The sequence below is a fragment of the Amblyomma americanum genome, chromosome 2 (assembly GCF_052857255.1).
Source record: "Amblyomma americanum isolate KBUSLIRL-KWMA chromosome 2, ASM5285725v1, whole genome shotgun sequence".
Taxonomy (NCBI): domain Eukaryota; kingdom Metazoa; phylum Arthropoda; class Arachnida; order Ixodida; family Ixodidae; genus Amblyomma; species Amblyomma americanum.
In genome coordinates, this window is record NC_135498.1 from 81,130,614 (window position 1) to 81,150,730 (window position 20,117).

The 20,117-nt window shown below is 44.5% G+C and overlaps 1 protein-coding gene and 1 pseudogene across 5 annotated transcripts in view; both read right to left on the reverse strand.

Moving 5' to 3' along the window:
- Positions 1 to 7,843: 7,843 nt before the first annotated feature.
- Positions 7,844 to 9,315, reverse strand: LOC144121508 (selenoprotein M-like; annotated as a pseudogene). Its single transcript, XR_013312626.1, has 4 exons — positions 9,092 to 9,315; positions 8,914 to 8,984; positions 8,708 to 8,786; positions 7,844 to 8,139 (listed from the first exon to the last, which is right to left on the reverse strand). The product of XR_013312626.1 is annotated as a selenoprotein M-like (transcript).
- Positions 9,316 to 12,907: 3,592 nt separating this feature from the next.
- Positions 12,908 to 20,117, reverse strand: part of LOC144121509 (putative N-acetylated-alpha-linked acidic dipeptidase) — a 33,660-nt gene continuing 26,450 nt past the window's right edge. For all 4 annotated transcript variants that reach the window (XM_077654746.1, XM_077654745.1, XM_077654744.1 and 1 more), the window contains 2 exons: positions 19,648 to 19,743; positions 12,908 to 19,193 (listed from right to left, as the gene is read on the reverse strand). In XM_077654746.1, coding sequence (XP_077510872.1) covers positions 18,983 to 19,193; positions 19,648 to 19,743 — 307 coding nt within the window. In that variant the 3' untranslated portion in view covers positions 12,908 to 18,982. The remainder of the gene's footprint in view (positions 19,194 to 19,647; positions 19,744 to 20,117) is intronic.

Sequence of the window (20,117 nt, forward strand, 5' to 3'; positions counted from 1 at the left end):
AGTAACATCGGTAGATATCTCAACCGTGTAATTAAGGGAGGGGAGTGAGAGAAAGGGTGCCATGGTGGAGAATCGTGGATTAATTTCACCTGGTGAAAATTGGGAACTGCTGCTAACTAGTTGGAATGAAGACAGTTTACGTGCGGTGACATAGCACGTACGTTTATGGATTAATATGGTCGCGGTTGTGGTCTCGGGAGAAAAAGAGGAAGGCGCAACAAAAGTGCATGTGGCGAGAAAGCTGTCTATGGTTATGGCACATGCGCGGTGCTCGCATGTACTACATAGGTGTACGTCTGTGTGTGCATATGGTGGCAGTGGTGCTAGCATACGGCGGAACCCGTAGGGCCGGAGAGAGAAGGGCCGCGCATTCTCTGCACGGCTGCAACCATGGCTGCAACTGTTTTAATTTTCAGGTTTTCAACTGTTGTTCTGCGGACCCGCCAGGGACCTTTCGCGGCGGCTCAGTCTCGCTCAGCTGCTGAGCTCGAAGACGGCGGGTGGAGTACATACAAGACACCCGTGTACGACGTCACTGCACATATGAAGTAACACCAGACGGTTGAAGTTAATCTGGAGCCCTCCAAAATACGTACAGTGTCTCCTCTTTCACTCCTTCCTTCAAGGCGCGGACATGCCTGCCGAGAAGAGTGTTACTGCATGCACCTTTTCTTTTGTAAAAAAAAAAAATTGCGGTGCGACCGAGCGGCTACTCCAGTTGCACGTCGCGCACTCAGCTGTGCGCCATGCGATCGTGAGTGGCGGCAAGCGCTGGGTTTACGTACTATCGACTCGGTTCCCACCGCAGAATGGCCGAACGAAAAGCGGCCAGCAGGGCCCGATCGAATGCAGTGCGCGTGGTGCAAAAAAAAAAAGAAAATTAATGTGGATTAGCTAAGCTAATCAAAGATATACAAAGCGAAAGCGAGATTGAGGTCTCCACTGACCCACAAAGCTGGTTGTGCGCCTTTCCTTTCGTGAAAATGAACGGCCTTTGCAAAGTTGTCAACGCCAATGAACTCTATATGAACGCTGTCGGCTCACTTATTTGGTTTTTGAGGAAAGGAAATGGCACAGTAACAGTCTCACATATCTCAGTTGACATCGAACTGCGCCGTAAAGGAAGGGGTAAAGGAGGGAGGGAGATTAAAGAAGAAAGAGAAAACTGGAAGTTGGATTTTTGAGGATTTTTTTTTTATTGGTAAACATTTATTGTCAGCATTGAGCCCTATGTGGGCGCTATACTAGATGGCCTCGAGCCCGTGGTTATCGGCTATCTTGTGAGCCCACTCAGTGGCCCGGACTTGTGTCAACGAGTCTGGGCTGGCCAGTATAGCCTCCCACCGCTCTATAGAAGGGTATAGGTCCGCCGGTGGCGGCGCCTTTTTGCAGCCCCATAGAATATGATCGTATCCGGCTATCTCGCCGCATTCTTTGCAAGTTGGATTGTATTGTGTTGGGTACATGTGAGCTAGTTTTGACGGGCTAAAGAAGGCTCGCGTCTGGAGCCGACGCCACGTTACCTCCTGCCTTTTGTCGAGCTTCTTGTCTGGTGGCGGATATATCCTCCTTTCCAGTTTAAAGTGATTAGTGTAGTCGTGAAAGGATATGAATGTATCTCTCGTGAAATTGGGAGACTCAACCTGGCTCACTGCTCGGCTGACATAACCTCGAGCTATATACTGTGAGCCAACTCGTTTCCCCTGTTCCCCGAGTGTGCCGGCACCCATATTAGTTCCACCTATCTTTGGTTCCAGTCTTTATGCCTTAGGATTCGTTCTGTACGTCTCCTTGGAGATCATACCCCTCGCGAAATTTTTTTTAGCGACTCGTATTCCGCCGCGTGTATTCTAAGCCTTCTAACTTGGCTTCAAGGGCCTTTGCTCGCCTCCTGCCTTCGTGAAAAGCAGGGTTCATGTTTTTTGGAACCGGTTTGATAGTGAGTGAGTTTCTCACTTCAGTCGGTAGTTTTGCCTGCGCGTTTTTTTTTTCCGGGATTCTATCACGCCTATAGGTTGACCAGGATCTTTACATCCCGTGTAGTGGCGAGCCGTCTTAATTGTGTGATTAGATGTGCCTCGCACAGTTCCGCGATGGTGTAGATCCCAGGTTTAAGAAGTCTTTCCGTAGGGGTGCAGTGGGGTAGTCCCAGGGCTGCTTTATATGCCTACATGTGTCTCACTATCCCCTCTTTTTTGTTCTTTTCTGCCAGCCCTAGCTTGAGATAGGGGATGGCATATATATATGTTATTCTGCTTATAACAAAAGCCTGAACCATTCGGCACAGATCTTTCTCTGACTCCTCGTCTTGTGTTGGCTATCCGCCTTATCAGCCTGGTTGTCATGTTAATTGTCGACTTAAGCCTGTTTATTGTCTCTGTGTTCTTTCTATTGTCCTGGACTATCAGTCCCAAGACCCTGATTTTGCCCACTCTGGCTACCGGTGTCTCATTGACTCTACCAGAAGTCTCCTGCGTTGGTATCGCGTTTGCTAGCCCCCCGGATCACCTGAAGTTCGGATTTGCTTGGCGAGCATTTTAACCCTGCCCATTCCGTGTATTCCTCGACAATGTCGATAGCCAGTTGTTGTAGATTTTCTTCTATTTCACCATCATTGCCTGTGTGCGTCCATGTTGTGATATCGTCCGCATATAGCGCGTTTTATTGCTTTCACAGTTTTCAATAGCGGTGGTAGGTTCTTCAACGCTAAGTTGAATAAGAAAGGGGACAGCACTGAGCCATGCGGGGTGTCCTTAATTGTCTCCTAGCTTAGAGGTTTCCGACTTAATGTCTCCTAAATTTATTTCTGCTGTTCTTTCGGTTAGGAAGTCCCTAACGTATTCATATAGGTTCTCTCAATTACCAGGGGCAATTTCCGCCAGATTAGTTAGCATGACGTCATGTTTGACGTTGTCAAAGGCTTTATATAGATCGAGGCCCAGTATAGTTTTTGTGCCCCCTTTTTTTGGGTGGCTCTATGATGTCTGTTTTGAGCTCGAGCATTACGTCCTGCGTGGACAACTTGCTCCTAAATCCTAGCATGGTTTCGGAAAATACTTTTTTCCTCTGCGTACTCCTGGAGTCTGTTTAGTATTACATGTTCCATCAGCTTCCCCAGGCACGACGTTAGCGATATCGGCCTGAGGTTTCCCACTTCAAGTTTCTTGCCGGGTTTGGGTATAACGACTACCTTAGCATGTTTCCATTCTGAAGGTAGACTGCCTTAATTGTTTCCATATCTCGTTTAGGAAGTCTGAGTGCCGTAATGAATACTAGATCTAGATTCCACAACATTTTGTTGGAATCTGCCCCCGCCGCCGAAATGGTTCTTAGTTGACTCATTGCTCTCCATACCTCCGCTATCGAGATGTCCCTATCTATAGCTCTGCATTCTAGATCTGGTCGGTCCTTGGTATGCTAGAGAAGAGCCCCCTTTGTCTGTGTTGAGGTATCTTTTCCTCAGTTCTTCTATTAGGTCTTCAGCCGTGCCCTGGTATTTGTGAACTAATCTTTTCAGCTGCCCTTGTGCTGCCGTCCTAGTTTGTCCGGGGTATAGCTAGTGGCAACTTCTTCGCCACTTGCTAGACCCAGGATTTTTGAGGAAACCTGCCGCGGTGGCTCAATGATTAGGGCGCTCGGCTACTGATCCGGAGTTCCCAGGTTCGAACCCGACCGCGGCGGCTGCGTTTTTGTGGAGGCAAAACGCTAAGGCGCCCGTGTGCTGTGCGATGTCGGTGCACGTTAAAGATCCCCAGGTGGTCGAAATTATTCCGGAGTCCTCCACTACGGCACCTCTTTCTTCTTTCACTCCCTCATTTATCCCTTCCCTTACGGGGAGGTTCAGGTGTCCAACGATATATGAGCCAGATACTGCGCAATTTCCTTTCCCCCAAAAATCAATTATTATTATTTGAGGAAAGGCACGGCGCTGCGCCACACCAGTGGCTGGGTGCATCTAGTGGCGCATGCGAAGTAGTGACTAGGGAGCGAGAGAGAGAAATTGCGGCGAACGTCAAACGATGACGCATAGCACACCGCAGTCTACGCCGCGCGTGAGTCACGCGCGGCAGCGGCGAATGGTCAGGCGACGGAGTCGGCGGCGGCCTCCTACGCCGTGCGTGACGTCACTCGTGCTCCGACATACGCCGGCTCGCGCGAAGCGTGGTGTTGACTAGCGTAGTGAAGCTTTTCGCTTCAATATGCAACATGAACTATATCATCTCACTTCTTGGAGGACACTGCTACCATACTGCAGTGAGGGGATGGAGGGAGCTAGGTGAGAGCGAAATAGAGGAAGAGGAGCCATAGTGAAGGGCTTCAGAGATCGGGCACCTGGCGATCTTTAACGTGTACCGACATCACAAAGCACACGGGCGCCTTTTAATTGAGTCTTGCCTCCAGCGAAACGCCGCCGGGTTCGAACCCGGGTACTGAGATCCGGCTCAATGTCCACCAAAACACCACATGAACCTGCTGCAGCGTCTGCGCCGCGGGAAAAGTGTGTGCGAGTGATTTTGTTTACAGAAACTGAGAAAAGGAGGGTGGGGGGAAGTGCCGTGTCGACCGCGCCAACTTTGCACCAGAGCTGCGTAGGGACAGCGCAGAAGATACAGAGGCAGTAGGGATGGGGAGAAAGGATAGGCCGATAAAGGTGGTGAGAGCGTTGCACTGCGGGCTTGGGAGTTTCAGCCTTCACGAAAATGAAAAAAATAAAAACATTTAACGCAGGCTCAAAACGTCCTCATCCAACCACAAGCGAGGGTAACCTTCCATGAGTAGGCAGAGTAATTTATGGTTTTAACCGAAAAACGCCGATAAACATACGCCGGTAAAAAAATCATGGATTCTGATAAAACTGAAACCCACCAGTTTCTGGTCATGTTGAGGCTGACCGACAGCCATTTTTCACCGAGAAACAATACTCCTTTATTTCACAGTATTACTTTTACCTCCTTTCAAAGAGCAGAAACAGTGAGGAGATACTCAGAACTGTACCATTGGTATTTCAAACCCTTGTCAACTAGAATATTGCTGCAATGCTGTTTCCTCTTTTGAAGAGCGCAGTGGGCACAACTGAGCACCTAAGCACAGGCAGCACACTCGATTCAAGGGAAGTTTTTGTCATTAGTACCAATTTTACCGGTCGATGCGTGGCACCACATTTTTAAATCTACAGCGAAGAAACCTTGAATTTGACCAAGCTCATGGGCAAAGCAGTAAATGTCGCAGCAGAGAGTAACTGATCACGTCGGCCCTGATGAAAAGCTACCAGAATAAGCGGTGATAAGTTAAACACCTATCATTTATTAGGTCTTAACAACAAAAAACCCATCTCCACAGTGAGCCCCTGAAGATTATTTTCTATCCTGTCACCGATGTTGTGAAGCATTAGTGCCGAATTTCGCTGTTTCTCAAGAGCACCGACACTGTCAGAGAGAGGAGCCGAAAGCTCAAAGCACTGGTCTAATCTATAATATTTGCAGAAACTTCAGGGATGGACTTTCTATACGAGAATTTGTGCAGACCCTTCAGTCGGAGCAAGGACCTCCTATATGAGTTGTGTCCTGTCCTTGATGTGAAGCTTATTGCCCTGCTGAAGAAGTGGAATCGGGAACTGCAGAAGGCCGCTGAAGCGTGGCCAGTCAAATGAATATGGTAGATGAGGACCTAGGGTTCCAGGTCACAGCTTCTGTATATCTTTCTTAAATATCATCAAACAAGTTGTTTAAGAACATCTAGCAAAACAATGACTTCGAGTTCACAGGTTATCTCTAGATAAACGTCCAAATTGTCAAGAAAGAGCTGCAAGAGATTTTCATGCACTACCATCAGACCTTCTGACCCGTAGTTACGAACAACTCCAGCCTGAAAAAGCTATAGCCAGAGGCAGAAACTTGCCACCATATAATGACAGTGCTGTGGTCGTCGCCGAATTGTTTCTGAAACTGCATGCGTGCGACTACCTTGTTTTGTCCCAACCTCCTTGTAACATCTCCAGTCCTAATGTTGAAGGAGCATTTTCGAAGTTGGGTGCTGTCAACAAAAGCACGCTAACAGAGTCAAAAAGGTGAGCAAGCATCGTGTGTATGAATGAGGCAAAGGAATTAGGTAAGCTCTTTGCGTGCATTCTCCCTTTTCTAAACAGCCTATCCATCTGTCAATGTTATTCGAGAGGAAACGATTTACGTACCTCAGTAACAAAAATAGTTGATGGCTTATGGGGTTTGAAGTCCCAAAGCGACTCGGGCTATGAGGGACGGCGTAGTGAAGGCCTCCGAAAATTTCGACCACCTAGGGTTCTTTAACATGCACTGAAATCGCACAGTACACACGCCTATAGAATTTCGCCTCCATAGAAATTCTATCGCCGCGGCCATGATTGAGCCCGCGTCTTTGAGGTCAGCAGCCAAACATCATAACCACCAAGCCACCGCGGCGGCAGTAACAAAAAAAAAAAAGGCTGCTAACACACATTATCATTACAGCGACGAGTACACAGACACAGCGCTGTCTCTGTACCATGTGTCTGTGTACTCGTGTCGCCCTAGTCTTTTGCGCTGCAACGATAATGACATACCAACATGCCCAAGCTTGCACCTTGTCGGCTAACACGCAATTCTGCAAAAAATGCCATAAAACAGGAGCACTATACACCTATCCGTCCGTCTGTGTGCTTGTGAGAGGTTAAACTCTGGGTTCATTAGCGCTGCTACGCAGATATTTCTTGAATACTTTAATTCAATACCGCTTTGTTCTAGATAATTCTTGACTAAGAAACACTGAGCGGTTCATAAGAGGATGGCCAGACGTTTAGTTGATGAAGCCAATTCTGTCCATTCTGTGGGAAAACAGCCAAACATTCATACTGTTTGTCACATCCAAGAATTCGATTTGACCGTTTTTCTTGAATTTCAGAAACTTATTTCATGAAGTGTACCAGTAATGGGAAGCAACTGCTTCGTCATTGCAGACTGCAGTCATGTACAACAGATAGTGGCATGTTTCACACAAATGATCCCTACAAAGCTCCTATAGCAATGCTTCAAACAAATAAAAGATCCTAAATCATTATTCTTGGCCCGCATTTCAAGTGAAAATCTGTTATTCTTTGAAATAAGCTGATTTTATCTTTGATTGAAAAAAAATTTCATGCACAAGAAAGGTTATTCCAAATCTTTTATTTATGTACATCACCAACACCAGTCAGAGCTCCAGTACAACCAAAAACCAGATGCATGACATCCATCACGGCCGATTTTGAAAATTTCCAGCAGCAACTTCATTTAGGCTACCCGATTAGTGACTGCAAAGAAGCTCAAGAGCTGGCATATAGTGGCCCATGTATAAAAGATTGGAGCTGCAAACATTTTGGAGCGTAAAAACTCTACAAAAATCTCAACAAGCAGGAACACAAATAGCCTGCAGTACAGCCGTATTACAGTATGATTCACAGTCATCCACTTACATAAAACATACTCTGAACTTGTGAAGTGAATTTTCTAATTTGAGTAACACTCGAAAAGTCTTGTTGGTGGGTTTGTCGGGAATGGAAGTTATCTTGGCTCCCGTGCACCTGACCACCCAACAAATTAAGGAACAGCTTCAACTAGATCTGGCAACACATCAAGGTGCACAGCATATAGTGCAGTTTGCGTCACATTGTTACACAATGATTAAGTCCCCACTGCGGGAATAACTGAAGAATCGGAAAATTGAAAAACTTTGCACTTTCTAGCAAGGCTAAAAAGAATAATCATATTACACTGAATTTAAGAATGCCAAAGGGAAACATGAGCACTGGCTTCAACTAAGCTGGCTTTCGACTACACCAAATTAGGCTGCATTTTATTTTTTTTCATTTTCGCAGCATTTCCTGCATGCGCAGCTGCGCACACAACCTCGCTTCCTGTCTCGACGGCATGACTGACAACTGGGCCTCATACTGAACAGCTGCACAGCAGGCAGAAATGTGGAATGCGCATGTTGAGCTCTGCACTCCAGTTGTGCCTAAAGTTCTCCCTTGATTCCAAGCTCCTCCTCGGACTCTTCCTTTTCTGGCTCCTTTTCCTTCTTGTGGAACCCACGGTCGAGCATCATCTGGTTGCACTTCTCACGGGTCATTTTCTCCATGTTCAGGCGCTGGAAATGAAAATATTTTGCAGTCAAGCCCGCCTCAGGTTCACAGCAGTAGCAAGGTTTACACGATCAGCACCACTAGTGCAGCTTTCCAGCTATGTGGCATTTTCTGTGCATATATGGACTGCATGTTTTCTCTTAGTACTTTTCAAAAGTCACTAAATGGTTTTGATTGCCAAACTAGCAGCAATCTGAGGTAAGGGTCCTTTTTTGCTGACCCGCTCACCTTTCGGGAACAAGCTGACTCAACCATTAAGAACCATATAAATGTGAAACAAAGAAAATTTATATTGCTCACTCTCGGGGCTAGAAAACTTTACTTAGTCCACGTGCAATTTTGTTTTTCAAGCAGCAGCCCTCCCTCCCTCTCTTTCAAAGAAGAAAGTAAAAACTGCTTTGAGAGAAACTTCCGATGTTTTCGTAAATTCCAAGCAACTTTAAGGCCGACGTAACAGAACGACGCTTCATGGAATGGTATGCGCAACGAATAGAGAACATATCAAAATTATTTTGCGCTTTATTTTTGGGGTATTCGCTCTGTGGTCTACAGGCAAAACGGAGATATACGTACCTCGACTTCTTCGCCGTTTGCATTTAAGAAAAGGATCTCGGGTGGGTGTCCGGGGACCCTTTTAAACTCCGCGTTGTGACTGGTGGTGGGCGTCAAGGATCCTTTCATCAATTTAATGTCGGCAAAAAAAAATTATGACAAAAGGAAGAAGGTATATGAACACGCAACTGTTTTGCGAGCTAAATCCGAACGCACAAAAAGGATACTACTGAGGAATGTCTTCGTAGACAAACGCTCTCACTTCGGGATAGGCATTCAGTCGTCATCCACCGCAGCTCTGAAACGGAAGAGGGTTACACGTAGGCAGTTTTTTTTATGGCAGCTTCGCAAAACACGAGCGCACAAAAAGCCGCCACAGCTTCCGAAAAGAAAACAGGTCCGTACCTCGACGCGAGCGTGGGTGATCACAGTGTCCTCCGGTTTCTCATGTACCGCCTCTTCTCCTAAAACCAAGCTGGCGCATAAAAGCACAGCTACAAGGCCGCGCACCATCGTGAACTGCGTTCCGCTAAAGCTACGGAGGTGTACACAGCCACCGTCGCGTCCGCTAGGATGCTGCGTGTGCGATGCCGGCGAGATTGCCGGCTACGCTCAATGGATCGGCCTCGGCTCAACTCGGCTAAGAGCAGGATTGGCTGCAGATCGGCGCCAGCTGGGGCCAGCCGTGACGCGAACGCCAATCACTGCGCGCCAACACTGCAAAACGTCGCAACAAAAAAGAAATCGTCAATCGCGCGCAAAACGAGTTTAATGAAAAAAACACAGACGCGCTTATCAGCGAAACGGCATCCTTTCACCTTAATCTCCATGAATAAATTATTGCCTTCCTATATAGTATAAAGCACAAGTTGGAAGGTGCACAAGTGGCCTGCAAAAAAAGAAAAAGAAAACGTATGGTTAGGTCGTACATCGCTTCTGAGGAAACAACAACAAAGAGGAATAGGTCTCTCGTGTCTAGCAGCAAGCTACATCGCACCAATTTCGTCCGTTTTCTAACATTTTACGAGATGGAACACAGCAGGCTTTATGGCACTGCTTACGTACGACAGCTAGGCCACACAAATAAGGTTCATCATTAAGGCACTGAACTGCGGGCTAGTTCTTATGGAGCATAGAGCGCTACATACAGTACCAGACATAACTGTTCGAAAAACGGTTTCTGAATGTTTATATGCCGTTGCATAAGCTTTTCACAAGGCCTATCAGCTGCGTAGAATTGGCGGCATCCATGTCGTCAGCTAAGCCCGGCAAAAAGAGGAAAGCAGCTAGCTTTCTCAAATATTCATGCTTCAAAACAGTCTTGTCCTATACATATAAAGCAAGACTTTATACATATAAAGCAAGATTTTCATATAGGAAAATTAAAGGCCATGACCTTTAATTTTCCTATATGAAAATTCTTTTAGGAGCTGCACTCAAGTGGTTTCCGACCGAAATCCACTTAATGTTAGAGCTTATATCTCATATAGTATTCGGTCATCTCTGAAATGCTTTGCATTCCCAGAGCACAGTACGAATCAATATGGTCTTATCTAGTAGAGTTTATGATGCAAAAGTCAACGAGGCTCACAGCCTAGGATATCGGTTATTTTTGTTGAGTACAGGCAGTGTTGGCGGTAACGCGTTACAAGTAACTGCGCTACCGGTAACGCGTTCCTTTTTTCGGTAACTTAGTAACGTACTCGATACCATTTGGGAACTGTAACGGGTAACATACTTTCGTTAACATTTTTTGGTAACGTGAGGTGTCACGTTACTAGTTACTTTTGTTCCAGTTGTCCCCGACTCTGCCCCCTTTTTATAGAAAAAGAAAGCGTAGAGCACCTAAATTGATGTTGCAAATAAACAAACAGATGCTCTCGACGACCTTTGTTGCAGCTCGCATGCATGCCAGAAAACACCTGCTGTTGACGACGCACCCAACTAAAAAAAAAGACAGAATAAAGCACGAAACACATGCACAAACACGCATTCACACACTTGCTTTCACCTACCTCCCCTTCCCGAACCACTCACACACACAAATCTCTATGGTGGAAGCATGCCGAGCATTTTGGAACATCATATTTTTCAGAGTTACCTGAAATTTATTGAGAGTTCAGCGGTGTTTTTTTTATGAAGTTAGAATTGATGATGTAGCGTCATTTTGTGTTTAATGTCACATTCAGAAAATGGCTTCACCATATGTGTCACAGAGTTAGAATCTATCACTTGTAAATCTACAGACAACTTTATGCCACTATAGCATTGTTAAACTCCTGCACATTTGTGCAAAGTATTCTCGTTAAATCAGGATTTCGCGTAAAATCGTCCTTTGAGCTAGCAGTTTTATGTGAAATATGAGCTGTATGGAATTGTTATCATGAGTTTATAAGGCGAATACGCACTAATTAAAATTAATGGCCATGAGGTAACGGCAAAGTAACGTGCGGTACTTTTTTTTCGGTAACGGTAATGCGTTCCTTTTTTCTTAGCGTAACGAGTAACGTATTTAGTTACTTTTTTTTCGGTAACGCCTACAACACTGAGTACAGGTAAAGCTTCACACGTAATGTCCATGAAGTACTCACATCCCACATTTTCGATTTTAACCTACAAACAAGAATAAAAAAAAGAAAATGCTTTCTAGCTGTGGAACATATTTCTTCACTCACCAATCCCTACACAAAGAAATATCATCATCAGCAGCCTGGCCCAAAACGATGAGCCTGACCAACCTTCTTGGACAGTCTAAGAATGTTGAGCCTGACTACACTCACTGCAGGGCAAAGACATCTCCCATGTCTCTAAAATTAACCCTGTCCTTTGCGAGCTGCACCCACCCTATGCCTGCAAACTTCTTAATCTCATCCGCCCACCTAACCTTCTGCCGCCCTCTGCTACGCTTGCCTTCTTTTGGAATCCACTCCGTTACCCTTAAGGACCAGCGGTTATCTTGCCTTCGCATTACATGCCCTGCCCAAGCCCATTTCTTCCTCTTGATTTCGACTAGGATGTCATTAACCCAAGTTTGTTCCCTCACCCACTCTACCCGCTTCCGGTCTCTTATCGTTACACCTATCATTTTTCTTTCCATGGCTTGCTGCATTGTCCGTAACATCTGCTGAACCCTTTTCGTTAGCCTCCACATTTCTGCCCCATAGGCGAGCATCAGTAAGATACAGCTGCTGTACCCTTTTCTCTTGAGGGGTATTGGTAACCTGCTATTCACGATCTGAGAGAACCTGCCAAATGCAGTCCACCCCATTCCCATCCTTCTAATTATTTCCCTCTCATTATCCAGATCCGCTGTCATTTGTATTTTCTTTGCAATTACATGTGTTTCCTTTTCAACCCGCTAGTTTCTTCTGCTGGCTTTGACGTCATTAGTACCCTGTGCCACTATAGCGATGAAATGTTATTTTTGTACCCTTGTACTTTACGTATTCCCTTTGTTTTATATTCCCTCCTTGTAACCACTCCTGCATGGGCCCGAGAAGGGCCTGCAGTATCTGTAAATAAATAAATAAATAAATAAATAAATAAATAAATTACCTTCCCTGAGTAGACGTATTCCTTTACCACTTCCAGCACATCGCTGCCATTTCTGAACTGCTGTTCTCTTGCTAGACTGTTGAACATTCTTTGGTTTTCTGCATGTTAATTTTTAGACGCACTGTTCTGCTTTGTCTGTCTAACTCATTGATCATGATTTGCAGCTCATCTCCTGAGTGACTCGGCAAGGCAATGTCATCAGCGAATCGCAGATTATTCAGGTATTCTCCACTAACTCTTATCCCCAACTGTTCCCAATCCAAGCCTCGGAACACCTCCTGTAAACAGGCAGCGAAGCGCATTGGCGAGATCGTGTCTCCCTGCCCAACACCCCACCTAATTGGAATTTTATTGTAGACTTTATGAAGAACTATGGTCGCTGTGCAGTCGTTGGATATCTTACAGTATTTTCGCATAAGGCTCTTCTACACCCCGATTCCACAATGCCTGCATGACTGCTAAGGTTTCCACCGAGTCAAATGCTTTCTCGTAATCGATGAAGGCTATATAAAGGGGTTGGTTACATTCTGCCCACTTCTCTGTCATCTGATAGTGTGAATATGATGATGACCATTGCATCCACACTTTTCTCTAAAGTGAAACAGCTCTTGAGTTAAGAGTTCAAACAGCACTGAACACCAGTGTGGACAATACAAATAAGTTGAGTTTTGTGTAAAGAGAATGGCTTTTATTTGCAACATGTACAGAACATCAACCTGCACAACCACCACCATTCTTGATAGGCATGAATGGAAATACCAAACAGAAACTAAAGACCACTGAATAAGATCGCAATAAAGTGAATGTAAATAATGACAGTGCTCTCAATAATTTTTGTGAACACTCAATATATGTGTATAAGACTAGACGAAAAGGGAACTCCTCACAAACTAAATGTGACAACTAAAACAGTAAATCTTTGACAATTTATTAGAATGCTCGACAAGCAATCTCTGTAGACTACACATTAACAGCTGAAATTGAATTCCAGTGAAACTAATTTTTTGCATCAGGCAGCTGGTCTACAGGTTTGGAGCCAATCTTGAGAATGTATTTGGACAAACAAACGCATACACACTTTGCCTAGAAAAATCAACACAGTAACAGTCCAGCCACTAGATTCAGATTCTGAAAGATTGTGGCTTCACGCGACTTGCACAGTGCACTAAAGATTGTTAGGAAAATGTTCAAAAATATGTCAATAAATAATTAAAAGGGGTTAGGGACTCACTATTTTAGATAAGTCAGCCCTTGGTAAGTGAGGTATCACAGGTAACAGTCCTTTGCCTTGAAATTTTATAACAGAACAGAATTATCTCTGCGCACTTAGGAAAAATTTCATGCAAAGTCCTGTTTTCAAAAGATTGCGAGGACTTAATTTTGCTCCCAGACCACCTGCAAAAAAGGCCCACAACAAGGAGCAGTTATAACGAGACCGAAACCATAGTTATAACCGAAAGCTGACTGTGTAAATATTTCATGATGTATCACACAAGACAAAGAATTCATCAACAGTAGTTTCTTGCGGCCCTTTCAGGCCTCTCATCTCTAGCAAGAAAAACTTGACACGCAGTTCCCAAACTCAATTTTTTAACACTTTAAACCCACTTATAAACCATAACTGAAGAGTGAATGGTGATCACAAATAATATCCACTTTCTGAAAAAAATACTGAAGATCACTTGCAACTTTTCCAAAATATCTTAGAAGCAATACGAGTTGGGTACCGTGTTATGAGCAACAAAGCACAACAAGTCTCAAAAACACTCTCTGTCAACACAAGCCATCATCCTTGCCAGCCCTTTCTTACACTTGGTGCGCACCATCGGAACTGTACATGAACTTGGTACATGCAACGCTCCCGAACTGGAACATAGATTCGACCTGGCAATGAGATGCCAAGAGCGAATTCAGAGCCGTGCATGCGCTTCACAACCGTATACAGCAAAGATGCTACAAGAGATTCTAGGAAAACAAATACTAAAATGTTCTAAGTTTTGATCTTTTCTTCTCTACAGGTGAATGACACTTTATACAGGTACTACGGGCTTTGCTAATGGAATGTTACTAACAGCTAAATGTCAGCAAAACAATGTCCGCCACATTCTACACTCTGTCTCACAATTTACTGCCACTACATTGAAAGATACTGCTTACAGCATCAAATAAGAGTGGTGTGCTGTGGTATGTCGGGGTCTATCATCAAGCTGCAAGTGGGTTATCAGAGAAAACCTAATGGAGGTTTCCATATTAATCTTGGCCACTGGGAGTTCTTGGAACACATGCTGGCATCACACAGCATACAATGTGCCTTTACATTTCACCTCTATTAAAATGTGGCCACTATGGCCGAGATCCAAACCCACAAAATTAAAATCATAAACTGAGCTCGCACAGTTCTTGGCACGTGAGAGCAGTTTACACTACTACCGTCCAAAAGTGCACCACTGTAATGCACAAACAGCTTTTCAAATTCGTCCTTGATAATCAAGCAAGAGTTGCAGCCAGCACTTTAGCGGCAGTGATTTGCAAGACATGGTATAGTGCGAAATACAATGAATAACCAGCAGACTTCGAAAGCTCAGTCAGCTGCCATTGTTGCCTCGCACAGCCGTGCCACCGGCAGCAGCTGATGAAAAAAAGCTGCCAACATTCTTAGTACACCCATGAAGGATGCCCAACATTGAGAGTAGAAAAAGAAGGACCAAGTTCGGTCGTTGAAACAGTGGCCACCTTTGGCACTCACTGTCCACTTCTGTGTTCTTATGCGCTTGCATAAAATCTGTGAAAGACTCATGGCAGGCAAACGTGCCATCCGCTAGCTGCCATCACAAAAGAGCACAGAAAGGAGACTTTTTAACTTGTCAAACATTTGCCAGTGACACGTGAGCTAACACCGGGAGAACTTGATAGTCTATGCATTTCAACGTGCCAGTTGGCATAGTTGCTGCAACCAATACTAGTCACACAGGTGAAGGCAGTCAAACTGTTTAACAACAAGGTATTGCTGAAAGTGCTAAAAGTGGTATTTACACTACACGCACCTATTTCAAGATATCCAGGCAAATGAGGAGCAAATATAGGAAGATATGGAGGTAACCATGTGACGAAAAGAGCGAAAGAAAGGAGATGCACTGGTCTGATGAAGAGCTCATCATACAACATTTGTGGCAATAAAAAGTTGACGTTCAGGTTTAGAGTTCATTTGATTAAAAGATGATGTTTTGAAGAGTTCACAAATTTCCACAAACAGGAAAGGTAAATAACTATGTAAGAACAAATAACATTACAACAACAGAGGATTTTGTGCACTGAATAACTGCTGTATTGACATAGCTAGGGACATTTGTAGTATGGGTACGAAACAGTTGCCAAGTGAATTCCTGTACACCTGTCCACAGTCCAAACAAAAGAAGACAGTGTACCAAATTAGTGCCCAAACTCGTCAAAAGGAATAGCTAAATAACATACTGCGACATCATGTTGAACAATAAAATAGATGTTCTCCAACTCTTGACATGAAATTATTTTTGACAACTGCGTGCACACTTTCCCAAAGGGAAGCGTTCCTTGGTAATTAAGTGGTACTAGTGCCAGCGTGAACACGTTAACCACAGCTGTGTCAGTTTGATACCAACAGAACACAAAACCTTAAGACAGACTACAAATTATAGCACAGAATAATGAAAAAAAGTAAATTTTAACAGACAGTAGTTATCCTCCACGACAAAAAAAAATTGAGTTTGAGAAAGTAACAGAAAAGAAGACGCGGTATCTCAAGCTGTAAAGCTAAGAACGCACTCAACAACACGCATACTTTGAGATCCCCGACCTTCCCTAGGTGAAGCAGTTTGCCATTCTTTATCACAACAGCATAGAAACAGCAACAACCAATAAAGATGCATATCAAACCACTGCTCATATCATGTGCATCACTCCTCTCTGTTTACGGTGTAGTAACCAAGAGTGATCACCTAACAGGCCCGGTAGTTAATGTCCTGTCTTCGACTATTCATGCAAGAAGCAGGTTATGAGCTGCTTCTGCACAGACGAATGGCAGGCAGCTTAATACATAAAATGAGGAATCAGTGCCCCAACAGAACTGATGACAAGGGATAATTTACTTCCTGTACATCCTAGAGCTATTGTGAATGGAGAAAGCGCAATGATAATATAAGATGACAAGCTATACATAAAATAGGAATACTCTCAGGGGCAGCCCATTACTCTCCAAATGCAACATGAAAAAAAAAAGATTTACAATAATTCCCAGACAGTCAAGTATTGCACCTCTCGTAGCAGCAACACATGCAAAGTTTGCAGGACGCAAGGGTTCTAAAATCCTGGGCTACCTACCTCAGCTCAGTTTCCAGATGATACAGCACGCATAAAAAAATTAAATTTGTGCATTTCTGTATTCAATAACATCTTTTACAAGTGAAAAAGAAAAAATACTAGAGCCTACAAAGAAAATCGTGAAGGCAAACTTCTCACCTAGTCAATGGCCTTTAGATAACACAAATATGACGAAGAGCTTTGAAAAACGCATGGTATACATAACCTCGTAGAGCTTGAGCAATCAACACAGACGAAACAAAACCATAAACACTGTGCAGACACTCCTGGTACAGTGCAAAAGACAATGAAAGCACACATCATAGCCTGGTTTTGGCTTTCAGACTCCACAACCACGGACCCAAAGAAAGCACAATGCTTTCCCCCCCCTTTTTTTTTCAAACCTTGTGGCAAGTTCTCCAACAGTCGCCAACACCATTAAATCCTCAAATCAACATAGCTTCAGCTGGGGACGAATGTTAGGGAAAGAAGTGCTCCCAGAAAGGCACCTTTTTAACTCTTATCATCAAAAGCTGTGAACATCACCAGTTATCTCAAAGCCCCACATGAAAATAGCAAAAGCGACAAAAATTTGAGTTCTGTCAAAACAAGTTGTTTTCAGGCCATGCTTCCACAGCACATAGCACTGCAATGTCCCTGTGAGGTTTCCTAAAGCAAAGCAGGGCATGCATGACAAGGATGGAGAGCAGAGGGATGAAAACAGTGCAACTACTAACAGAAGCAGCAGCCCACTCGCCAAGTTCCATGTCAAAGTTTGTTTATTCTAGTGTTTTGCGGCTCAGTTTTTGCCTAAGCTGTCCAGTCACTTTCCCATTCCGCAGATATTCTGTCCAACTCAGGTAATCTCTGGCCTTTATAAGATTTCAAATGCACATGCAAAACTCCGAGGTGGCTGTGCAAGAACATTGAAACTAATGTATAAAAAAAAGGAAAAATTAAATATTCAGTTGTATGCAAAGGACTTCGATTCAGCTTGTCTGTGACAAATACACCTTTAATCTGGGTTCCTCATGACGTGTCCATAGTGTGGTACATAAACTAACCATGCCGAAATGTTTACAAATGACAGGACGGTTAAGAAGCATGGACATGGCACGATTTTCGGTGGGCTCTTTAAAGCAGCTAATGCCAGCAACGAAAGTCATTAAAAAAAAAAAAAAGCTTACACGCCGGCAGAAGCACAACAGCAGATGAGTGAAAATGTGTCATATGCAAGCTTTGAGATTTCACAAAACAACAGCATGCCTATGTTAAGCAAGACAAGAAAGCCAAGGTGCACTTGAAATGATTATGCTGAGTGACATGGTTACCATAAAAATAATGTTTTTGAAGGGTGTTGCCGATGTGGCAATATCATGTTTTGTATCATGCGGACGGTCACAGAACCTCACATTCCACTCAACAATACAGTGTTGTCAAACATGTGGGGTGCAAGTTACGTCTTACCTCTAGTAAAATTTCTGCATGTGGAAACGAGTAAATTTCATTGGCAAAAATTAGTGACCACAAAGTAACATTTGAGATTTCTTTTGGCCAGCCTATACCAAACTACAGTTTTCATGGTGGCATAGTAAGGTGCACAACAAAGCATTTATAAATGCACCATTCCATGCCTTAGTGGATCACCCATGCACATGGCTTTCTCTATCAAACTGCGTTGCCAGCTCAGGGTTAAACTGAACAGAGACAAATTATCAGTAAACACGGCTTGATGTCAGGCAAACCTGCAAGCACACTGCGCAATGAAAGTACGACAATGAGAGTGCATTTCAAATGCTGCCTCAACTCGGCTAAGATGCCAGCAAAGAAGCAAAGTCAGGTGCAGAGGCAACTGAGAAACAGGAGAAACATCAAGATAGGGATTAAAATTAAGATTTTAAATGCCGTTGGTGCACAAATCACAATACTGGCGTGCAAGAAATGCAGACCAATTCTTCCTGCCTTCGGCTAGCATCAGCGGAAGCAACGGGGGATGCAGTTCACTAGAATTAACGTTGAGAAAGACGAAAAGGAGAGTGGGGTGACTAATCTTGCGGCAATTCTTGCTGAGAATGCGTTTCTGGTGGCCGCATTTTCAGATTCACTCTCCCTTGCCCAACAACAGCTTTGAAAAATGCTCGGAACCACCAAATTAGCAGCATAAAAAGAAGGTCAGCGCAAAGAGGCATATGCTTTCAAACTCAGCTCCGACACCAAGCATGACTTTTAGAATGGAATGCACTCCTGCTGCAAAAGTTAGATGGTGCTCGTGTGTTGACGTTGCGATGTAGTATGCCAGGATAGGAAGAAGCAGTGGCGGGAGGGGACAAGGGGGACAAAAGACAGAGCACAGTGGGTGACCAGAACGGGGTAAAGGCTTGGGACGGCTGCCACTGCAGCTGCTGCTCAGCGGTCGCCGCTGTGCCTGGTGAGGACGGCGCTGCTGAGCACATTGGTGGCCGACCGGAGTGCATGCACCACGTAGGAGAGGCACTCGCGCACCCGGTTCCAGCTGGGCGAGTGGTTGTCCTGCCGCGCGCTCGCAATGGCCGCCGTCAGGTGTGGGAACAGCACGCTCTGGTAGCCGCTGTCGACGTCCGGCCCATAAATCACGTGCCTGCATCATGTTGCCACCAGACAGAACAAGAGTTACATGATGCAACATGTTTGACACATAGCTTTCACAGGATTTTGTGAGCACAGGAGGCACTCGCAGGTATACTATAACACGAACATCTAATATACTCTTTAACCCTTCAGAAACCCTACAGACAAGTACTGTAGAGTCGTCTGATGCTCAAGAGAGTATAAGAAGGGCCATTCTCCTGAATGCATAACATCTTTATAGGAAATGATGTGCAAAAAACAAAAAAAAGGCACCAATGCTTTCTTGTCGACTGTACAGTCACACACGAAGTGGTCCAGGAACGTGTTGTGCACATCAGGTGGTGCTGATGAGCCAAAAGGAGAAAGTTGAGGCTAAAGCTCCGAACTCAGACTTTGGCTGAGCTGAATGGCTGCACAGTAAAAGCATCACAAGAAACCGCCATATTACCATCGAGAGCTCTCACCTGAAGTGTGGGTGGTGTGGATAGGCTGCTGGGAGCAGAAAGGCCCTCTCCAGCTGCATCAGGCGGTCGTTATACTCCTGAAGGGCCAGGAGCAAGCTGTGCAGAGGCAAATTCGAAAGTCAGCACAGTGGATCACTGTACAGGAAGGTGCATAACTATATCTACGAGAAAAGTATCAGAAGCATGCAGCAACAAGTAGGGCCAGTACTCTCATCTGAGTATATTCATGCCCACATGAGGACTGGCCCGTGTGCAAAGGCCACCACAGCATGCATACAAAAGAAACAACAAAAATCCAGAGCTATAAAAAGGTTTCCTTAGATGAATTTTAGTCTTTAGATGTTGCTGATCTTGTAAGTGGCATGAATTGCTGTTCATAACTCATGCTTTCTTGCCTACATTGAATCCATGCCCATCAAACCTCTGCAAACGACAAACTGTCCTCATAGGTTTCCACAAATACCTTGGAG